Raw genomic sequence first — 10,720 nt, forward strand, 5'->3', positions numbered from 1 at the left:
TTGGTTTCTATACAAAATTCATAAAACATACTGTCCATAATGGTTGAACACTACCACAATTTTTTTCTTGACCGATGAAAAATCAAAGTTTGAACAACAGTTAAAAATTGAACCCAACAAAAATTCATAACCTAAACAACAGTAAGTAAACTAGTTTTATTAATTCTAGTAACATAACAAGAACAACATGCTGGACATAAAGCTTTTATTAATTCTACTTATATATCATTTTTATGTCAATAGCTAGTATACTTAAAGAATTCATAAAACAAACACAACAAGAAGTAACATGAACAAGAACGTCATTCAAAATTAAAGTAATGTACTTACAGAATTCATAACCTTATTAGGTCCTTCGATTAGCAGTTCGTTTGTACAATTTATTTGCTGTTCTTTTAGTGTAACGAATTCCTGCAAATTAAAATCGAAGATAACGTAATTAAAATACTGAAGATTGAAATCAAATTGAATTAGAATCGAACATGCATATAAAAAGTAAATCAAACAATTCGATTGGGGAACTCACCAGACATCTTACTTCTTGTACGATTTATAAATTAGGTTATACAAATTGAATAGGATTGGGTTTTGTTGCAGATTGAACAATTACGGGGTCTTGTTATATCTATTAGGGTTCATAGAATGTCGATGGTGATCGACGAGTAATTGGGATTTGGAAGTTGGGAATTGGGGTTCGCGTACAGAATGTCGATGAGTAATGGCGATGGTGATACAGATGAATTATGTTATTAATTAAATACAGATGATAGTAATTAAATACTTATAAATTATGATATTATATTTACTTATGTTATTATATATATATATACTTATAAATTATAATAATTATTAAATACATCATAGTTGTTGATTAATTTGTATTAATCCTTTAATTTTCTGATTTTTATACAGATGGATCAGATTGATCGGACTAAATGGATGTACGACATAGGACGGACTAGCACTGACTATCTGAAACGGCTTGAAGAATCTATAACCATTGTGGAGACTGATCAATTAAATAAAGGAAGCACTGTAATCATTTGTCCTTGTAAAAAATGTATGAATGGGAAGTCATTCAAGGATTCTACTGATATCATAAATCATCTTATAATAAACGGATTTATGAGAGGGTATACGTGTTGGTCTTATCACGGTGAATCATTAACCGATCATAACCCAGGCTCTTCAGATTCTAATCAATTAAATGAAGAAGATTCATACATTAGTGATAACGATAATTTTGAGGCCATGTTTGAGGATATTGAGGATAATGTTGACGAAAAGTATCATGAGAAATTTGAACAACTTAAAGTTGACTCTGAAAAACCGTTATACAATGGTTGTACAAAATTTTCAAAACTTTCTGCCGTGATAAAACTGTTAAATCTAAAAGCAAACAATGGTTGGAGTGACACAAGTTTCACTAGCTTGTTAGAGTTGTTGCATAAAATGCTCCCCGAAGATAATGAGTTGCCAGTTTCAACATACTATGCCAAGAAATTGATGTGCCCGATGGGATTGGAAATACAAAGAATACATGCATGTCCAAATGATTGTATGCTATACAGGAATGAAAATGATAACCTTCATGAATGTAAGGTATGTGGTACATCTAGGTATAAACGTGGAAAACCAACTGACGAAGACAGTGACGAAAATGGACGTCCTGCAAAAGTATTGTGGTATTTCCCTATCATACCAAGATTGAAGACGTTATTTGAAAATGCCAAAACTTCAAAATTATTACGTTGGCATGCGGAAGAGCGTAAAAAGGATGGAAAAATAAGACATGTGGCCGATTCAGTTCAATGGAGAAATATTGATAACGAATTTGAAGACTTTGGGAATGAGATACGAAATATTAGGTTGGGACTTAGTTTAGATGGAATGAATCCTTTCGGAGATTTGAGTAGCGGACATAGCACGTGGCCTGTTTTGTTATGCATTTACAACCTTCCATCTTGGCTATGTATGAAACGAAAACACATAATGCTATCCCTTTTAATTCAAGGCCCAAAACAACCTGGAAACGACATTGATGTTTATTTGGCACCATTGATTGATGACTTAAAGTTACTATGGGATATCGGTGTACAAGTCTATGATTCATACAAGAAAGAATACTTCCAACTACGGGCAATGCTTTTTTGTACCATTAACGATTTTCCAGCGTATGGTAATTTTTCTGGATATACTACGAAAGGGAAAAAGACATGTCCTGTTTGTGAGAAAAATACTCACTCGATATGGTTGAAAAATTGTAGGAAACCAGCATTTATGGGACATAGAAGGGAGCTTGCTGTGAATCACCCTTATCGCTCCAAAAAAGACTTATTTGATGGTACTGTAGAGAAAAGCGTTCTACCGCCACGATCGGATGGAAAAACTATTTTCAAAATGGTTAGGAAGCTAAAAGTTGTGTTGGGAAAAACCGGTAATGGTCCGCCGAAAGGGATGTGGAAAAAAACAATCCATATTTTGGGAATTACCATATTGGAAGCATTTGTGCGTCCGACATTGTCTAGATGTTATGCATATCGAGAAAAATGTTTGTGAAAGTTTGGTGGGGTTACTGTTGAACATTCCTGGAAAAACAAAAGATGCAATTAAGGTTCGAAAGGACATGGAACTAATGAATATCAGACCTGAGTTAACACCTAAACCAATACCAGGAAGGATCACCAAGTTTCTTCCCCCAGCTTGTTACACCATGTCGAAGGACGAGAAAATTAAATTTTGCGAATGTTTATATGGTGTTAAGGTTCCATCAGGTTATTCGTCTAACATTAGGAAATTGGTTTCGATGAAAGATTTGAAGTTATCCGGTATGAAGTCACATGACTGCCATGTACTAATGACTCAGATGATTCCTATTGCAATTCGTGGAATTTTACCTGACCGCATACGACACACAATAACAAAACTATGCTTATTTTTCAACATGATTCATTCGATGGTGATTGATCCCAAGGTTTTTAATGAATATCAAAGAGATATTATACTCACTCTTTGTGAACTTGACATGTATTTTCCACCTTCTTTCTTTGATGTCATGGTTCACTTGGTTTCTCACATTGTCGGAGAAATCAGGGAATCCGGTCCAGTTTTCTTACGCTACATGTGTAGTGACCCGAACTTTTCCATGTTTATATACATTAATTGAGATTGATGTTTACATGATTAAATGTTTCCAACATGTTAAGCAATCAAACTTGTTAAGACTTGATTAATTGAAATAGGTTTCATATAGACAATTGACCACCCAAGTTGACCGGTGATTCACGAACGTTAAAACTTGTAAAAAAAACTATATGATGACATATATATGGTTATATATATAGTTAACATGATATTATGATAAGTAAACATATCATTAATTATATTAACAATGAACTACATATGTAAAAACAAGACTACTAACTTAATGATTTTGAAACGAGACATATATGTAACGTTTATCGTTGTAACGACATTTAATGTATATATATCATATTAAGAGATATTCGTACATCATAATATCATGATAATATAATAATTTAAAATCTCTTTTGATATTATAAACATTGGGTTAACAACATTTAACAAGATCGTTAACCTAAAGGTTTCAAAACAACACTTACATGTAACGACTAACGATGACTTAACGACTCAGTTAAAATGTATATACATGTAGTGTTTTAATATGTATTTATACACTTTTGAAAGACTTCAATACACTTATCAAAATACTTCTACTTAACAAAAATGCTTACAATTACATTCTCGTTCAGTTTCATCAACAATTCTACTCGTATGCACCCGTATTCGTACTCGTACAATACACAGCTTTTAGATGTATGTACTATTGGTATATACACTCCAATGATCAGCTCTTAGCAGCCCATGTGAGTCACCTAACACATGTGGGAACCATCATTTGGCAACTAGCATGAAATATCTCATAAGATTACAAAAATATGAGTAATCATTCATGACTTATTTACATGAAAACAAAATTACATATCCTTTATATCTAATCCATACACCAACGACCAAAAACACCTACAAATACTTTCATTCTTCAATTTTCTTCATCTAATTGAACTCTCTCAAGTTCTATCTTCAAGTTCTAAGTGTTCTTCATAAATTCCAAAAGTTCTAGTTTCATAAAATCAAGAATACTTTCAAGTTTGCTAGCTCACTTCCAATCTTGTAAGGTGATCATCCAACCTCAAGAAATCTTTGTTTCTTACAGTAGGTTATCATTCTAATACAAGTTAATAATCATATTCAAACTTTGGTTCAATTTTTATAACTATAACAATCTTATTTCAAGTGATGATCTTACTTGAACTTGTTTTCGTGTCATGATTTTGCTTCAAGAACTTTGAGCCATCCAAGGATCCATTGAAGCTAGATCCATTTCTCTCTTTTCCAGTAGGTTCATCCAAGGAACTTAAGGTAGTAATGATGTTCATAACATCATTCGATTCATACATATAACGCTATCTTATTCGAAGGTTTAAACTTGTAATCACTAGAACATAGTTTAGTTAATTCTAAACTTGTTCGCAAACAAAAGTTAATCCTTCTAACTTGACTTTTAAAATCAACTAAACACATGTTCTATATCTATATGATATGCTAACTTAATGATTTAAAACCTGGAAACACGAAAAACACCGTAAAACCGGATTTACGCCGTCGTAGTAACACCGCGGGCTGTTTTGGGTTAGTTAATTAAAAACTATGATAAACTTTGATTTAAAAGTTTTTATTCTGAGAAAATGATTTTTATTATGAACATGAAACTATATCCAAAAATTATGGTTAAACTCAAAGTGGAAGTATGTTTTCTAAAATGGTCATCTAGACGTCGTTCTTTCGACTGAAATGACTACCTTTACAAAAACGACTTGTAACTTATTTTTCCGACTAGAAACCTATACTTTTTTTGTTTAGATTCATAAAATAGAGTTCAATATGAAACCATAGCAATTTGATTCACTCAAAACGGATTTAAAATGAAGAAGTTATGGGTAAAACAAGATTGGATAATTTTTCTCATTTTAGCTACGTGAAAATTGGTAACAAATCTATTCCAACCATAACTTAATCAACTTGTATTATATATTATGTAATCTTGAGATACCATAGACACGTATACAATGTTTCGACCTATCATGTCGACACATCTATATATATTTCGGAACAACCATAGACACTCTATATGTGAATGTTGGAGTTAGCTATACAGGGTTGAGGTTGATTCCAAAATATATATAGTTTGAGTTGTGATCAATACTGAGATACGTATACACTGGGTCGTGGATTGATTCAAGATAATATTTATCGATTTATTTCTGTACATCTAACTGTGGACAACTAGTTGTAGGTTACTAACGAGGACAGCTGACTTAATAAACTTAAAACATCAAAATATATTAAAAGTGTTGTAAATATATTTTGAACATACTTTGATATATATGTATATATTGTTATAGGTTCGTGAATCAACCAGTGGCCAAGTCTTACTTCTCGACGAAGTAAAAATCTGTGAAAGTGAGTTATAGTCCCACTTTTAAAATCTAATATTTTTGGGATGAGAATACATGCAGGTTTTATAAATGATTTACAAAATAGACACAAGTACGTGAAACTACATTCTATGGTTGAATTATCAAAATCGAATATGCCCCTTTTTATTAAGTCTGGTAATCTAAGAATTAGGGAACAGACACCCTAATTGACGCGAATCCTAAAGATAGATCTATTGGGCCTAACAAACCCCATCCAAAGTACCGGATGCTTTAGTACTTCGAAATTTATATCATATCCGAAGGGTGTCCCGGAATGATGGGGATATTCTTATATATGCATCTTGTTATTGTCGGTTACCAGGTGTTCACCATATGAATGATTTTTATCTCTATGTATGGGATGTGTATTGAAATATGAAATCTTGTGGTCTATTGTTACGATTTGATATATATAGGTTAAACCTATAACTCACCAACATTTTTGTTGACGTTTTAAGCATGTTTATTCTCAGGTGATTATTAAGAGCTTCCGCTGTCGCATACTTAAATAAGGACGAGATTTGGAGTCCATGCTTGTATGATATTGTGTAAAAACTGCATTCAAGAAACTTATTTTGTTGTAACATATTTGTATTGTAAACCATTATGTAATGGTCGTGTGTAAACAGGATATTTTAGATTATCATTATTTGATAATCTACGTAAAGCTTTTTAAACCTTTATTGATGAAATAAAGGTTATGGTTTGTTTTAAAATGAATGCAGTCTTTGAAAAACGTCTCATATAGAGGTCAAAACCTCGCAACGAAATCAATTAATATGGAACGTTTTTAATCAATAAGAACGGGACATTTCAGTTGGTATCCGAGCGTTGGTCTTAGAGAACCAGAAAATTTGCATTAGTGTGTCTTATCGAGTTTGTTAGGATGCATTAGTGAGTCTGGACTTCGACCGTGTTTTCTTTAAAAATGATTGCTTAACATTTTTGTTGGAAACTATATATTTTTAACATATGAATATTATGTGATATATTAATCTCTTAACGTGTTTGATATTATGTGATAGATGTCTACCTCTAGAACAAGTCCCATTGACTCACCTAATAATAATGAAGAGTCAAATGTAAATTGGAATGATTTGTGGACTGATTCACAAGTTCCCGAAGAGGAACCGGAAGAAGAGTCGGAACCGGAAGAAGAATCGGAACCGGAAGAAGAATCGGAACCGGATGAAGAAATAGAACCGGTGGGGGAAATAATAAAACGGTTAAGTAAAAGAAAATCCTCAACCAACCGACCAAAGTTAATTATGGTCAATGGTGTTTCCGCCAAGGAAGCAAAATATTGGGAGGATTACCAATTCTCCGATGAATCGGATTCCGACGAGAATTCCGATGATGTTATAGAAATTACCCCAACTGAATTTAAAAAGGCAAAAGAAAATAATAAGGGAAAGGGCATAAAAATAGAGAAATCTAATTCCAACCCCGATGAACTTTATATGTATCGTCAACCCCCGAAGTCCTTAAGTTGTAACAATGACTCGGGAACCTCTAAACCACCAGGTTTTTCTAAACCAATGTGGACAACGACGGCTCGTATTAGGGGAACATCATATATCCCTAGAAACTTGGCAAAACGAACCAAAACCGAAGAAGAAGAAACGAGCGAGTCGGAATAAGATAGTTGTATTCGTGTGGTGTAATATATGGAATATAGTGTTCTTATGCTTTATGATATATGTAAAAATTGCTTGTATTAATAAGTATTTTTTTTATGAATCTAACTCTTGTCTATTTTACAGTTTAAAAACACAAAATGGATAGACAACCCAATATTTTAAGAGACCTACCCGGAGACATGATTGATGAAATCTTGTCTAGAGTCGGCCAGAATTCTTCGGCACAACTATTTAAGGCGAGATCAGTTTGTAAGACATTCGAAGAACGTTCCAAGAATGTCTTGGTTTATAAGAGACTTTCGTTTGAAAGATGGGGGATATCACATTGGGAAACCCATAAGTTACGATGTGTTTACTTTGACGCATATATTGCGGGGAACCCAAATGCTATTTTACGCAACGGGTTAAGAAATTATTTTGACTCAATATATCCAAATATTGGACTTCGTGATTTAGAAAAAGCGGCTAACATGCAACATAAAGAAGCATGTTATGCTTACGGATTAGTAATGTTCGCTTCTCACCAAAGTGAGAACAAGAACATCGGGCTACAACTATTAAACAAAACGTTTCCACAAGTGACGGAGTAGGTAATTGGGGTAAGAAATGAGGTTTTTAGATTATTTACGGGACTGTTGGACATTACGTAACCCTCGTCCCTTTGATGACGTTACAACACGCTGTCTTATCAACGGCCATAACGGTTATGTTGCACAAGACCAAGGATGGGAAGTAGTCCTAGTAAAACCAGAATGCATGACTTGTTTCTGGACGTATGAATTACGTGTCTTTATTGCCTTTGCCGAACGACTTGTGTACTAGCTAGAATTGTCTTCACAACTATCTTGTATCAAAGTTATTGTGTGCTATATTTCATGCTTTATGTAAAATAAGCGGTATTGTAAGTTTTTAAAATATTGTATAAAAGTTTGAACGCGAAATATTATTACAATCAGTTTTTCATATAGAATTGTAGTAGTTGAATTGTATATTAGCTACTAAGTATGAACTTAACGGGTAGGTACTACCCGAATTTAAACTTATAAAACGCTAATATGAAGAAAAAGCTTTTATAAATGAGTTCATATTATGCTACGAAATACTATTAACTACTCTTAATATTCTGTATGATTAACTTGTTCCATTTAACTATTTTGAAGGAAATGGCACCGACTACTCGACACACCGTGAATATGAATGAAGAGGAATTCCGTACTTTTCTAGCTTCAAACATAGCCGCAGTACAGGCTGCGCTACATACCAACAATAACCTTGGATCTAGCAGTACAGGAAATCGTGTAGGATGCACCTACAAAGAATTCACTGCCTGCAAACCTTTGGAATTTGATGGAACCGAAGGACCGATCGGATTGAAACGGTGGACCGAGAAGGTTGAATCGGTGTTTGCCATAAGTAAGTGTACTGAAGAGGACAAAGTGAAGTACGCTACGCATACCTTCACAGGTTCTGCGTTAACATGGTGGAATACCTATCTAGAGCAAGTGGGACAAGATGATGCGTACGCACTACCGTGGTCAGCATTCAAGCACTTGATGAACGAGAAGTACCGTCCCAGAACCGAGGTCAATAAGCTCAAGACAGAACTTAGAGGGTTACGAACCCAAGGATTTGATATTACCACGTACGAAAGACGATTCACAGAATTGTGCCTATTGTGTCCGGGAGCATTCGAAGATGAGGAAGAGAAGATCGACGCGTTTGTGAAAGGATTACCGGAAAGAATCCAAGAAGATATAAGTTCACACGAGCCCGCCTCCATACAACAGGCATGTAGAATGGCTCACAAACTAGTGAACCAGATTGAAGAAAGAATTAAAGAACAGACTGCTGAAGAGGCCAATGTGAAGCAAGTCAAAAGAAAGTGGGAGGAAAACGGTGATAAGAATCACCAATACAACAACAACAGCAATTACAACAATAATCGCAACAATTATCCCAACAATCGCAACATCAATCGCAACTACAACAAACGGCCCAACAACAACAACAACAACAGCAACTACAACAATCATCCCAACAACAATAATAACCGCAACAACAACAACAATCAGAAGCAACTATGCCAAAGGTGTGAAAAGAATCACTCGGGGTTCTGCACCAAATTTTGCAACAAGTGTAAAAGAAATGGTCATAGCGCGGCGAAGTGTGAGGTCTACGGACCAGGGGTTAATAGAACGAAAGGAACAAATGGTGTCGGAACGAGTAATGGCGGAGCAAGTAGTGTCGGAGCAAGTTATGCCAATGTAGTTTGTTATAAATGTGGAAAACCAGGCCACATTATTAGAAATTGCCCGAACCAGGAGAACACGAATGGACAAGGCCGTGGAAGAGTTTTCAATATTAATGCGGTAGAGGCACAGGAAGACCCGGAGCTTGTTACGGGTACGTTTCTTATTGACAATAAATCTGCTTACGTTTTATTTGATTCGGGTGCGGATAGAAGCTATATGAGTAGAGATTTTTGTGCTAAATTAAGTTGTCCATTGACGCCTTTGGATAGTAAATTTTTACTCGAATTAGCAAATGGTAAATTAATTTCAGCAGATAATATATGTCGGAATCGAGAAATTAAACTGGTTAGCGAAACATTTAAGATTGATTTGATACCAGTAGAGTTAGGGAGTTTTGATGTGATAATCGGTATGGACTGGTTGAAAGAAGTGAAAGCGGAGATCGTTTGTTACAAAAATGCAATTCGCATTATACGAGAAAAAGGAAAACCCTTAATGGTGTACGGAGAAAAGGGCAACACGAAGCTACATCTTATTAGTAATTTGAAGGCACAAAAACTAATAAGAAAAGGTTGCTATGCTGTTCTAGCACACGTCGAGAAAGTACAAACTGAAGAAAAGAGCATCAATGATGTTCCCATTGCAAAAGAATTTCCCGATGTATTTCCGAAAGAATTACCGGGATTACCCCCACATCGATCCGTTGAATTTCAAATAGATCTTGTACCAGGAGCTGCACCAATAGCTCGTGCTCCTTACAGACTCGCACCCAGCGAGATGAAAGAACTGCAAAGCCAATTACAAGAACTTTTAGAGCGTGGTTTCATTCGACCAAGCACATCACCGTGGGGAGCTCCTGTTTTGTTTGTCAAGACGAAAGATGGTACATTCAGGTTGTGTATCGACTACCGAGAGTTGAACAAACTTACCATCAAGAACCGCTACCCACTACCGAGAATCGACGACTTATTTGATCAACTACAAGGCTCGTCTGTTTATTCAAAGATTGACTTACGTTCCGGGTATCATCAAATGCGGGTGAAAGAATATGATATTCCAAAGACTGCTTTTAGAACACGTTACGGTCATTACGAGTTTATGGTCATGCCGTTTGGTTTAACTAATGCACCAGCTGTGTTCATGGACCTTATGAACCGAGTGTGTGGACCATACCTTGACAAGTTTGTCATTGTTTTCATTGATGACATACTTATTTACTCAAATAATGACCAAGAACACGGTGAACATTTGAGAAAGGTGTTAGAAG

The 10,720-nt window shown here is 35.0% G+C and overlaps 1 protein-coding gene across 1 annotated transcript; it reads left to right on the forward strand.

Moving 5' to 3' along the window:
• Positions 1 to 718: 718 nt before the first annotated feature.
• On the forward strand, positions 719 to 2,559 carry LOC139849189 (uncharacterized). Its single transcript, XM_071838851.1, has 2 exons — positions 719 to 727; positions 913 to 2,559. The coding sequence occupies exons 1-2, from the start codon at positions 719 to 721 to the stop codon at positions 2,557 to 2,559; spliced, it is 1,656 nt and encodes a 551-aa protein (XP_071694952.1).
• Positions 2,560 to 10,720: the final 8,161 nt, after the last annotated feature.

Source organism: Rutidosis leptorrhynchoides, chromosome 5 (genome assembly GCF_046630445.1).
Source record: "Rutidosis leptorrhynchoides isolate AG116_Rl617_1_P2 chromosome 5, CSIRO_AGI_Rlap_v1, whole genome shotgun sequence".
Classification (NCBI taxonomy): domain Eukaryota; kingdom Viridiplantae; phylum Streptophyta; class Magnoliopsida; order Asterales; family Asteraceae; genus Rutidosis; species Rutidosis leptorrhynchoides.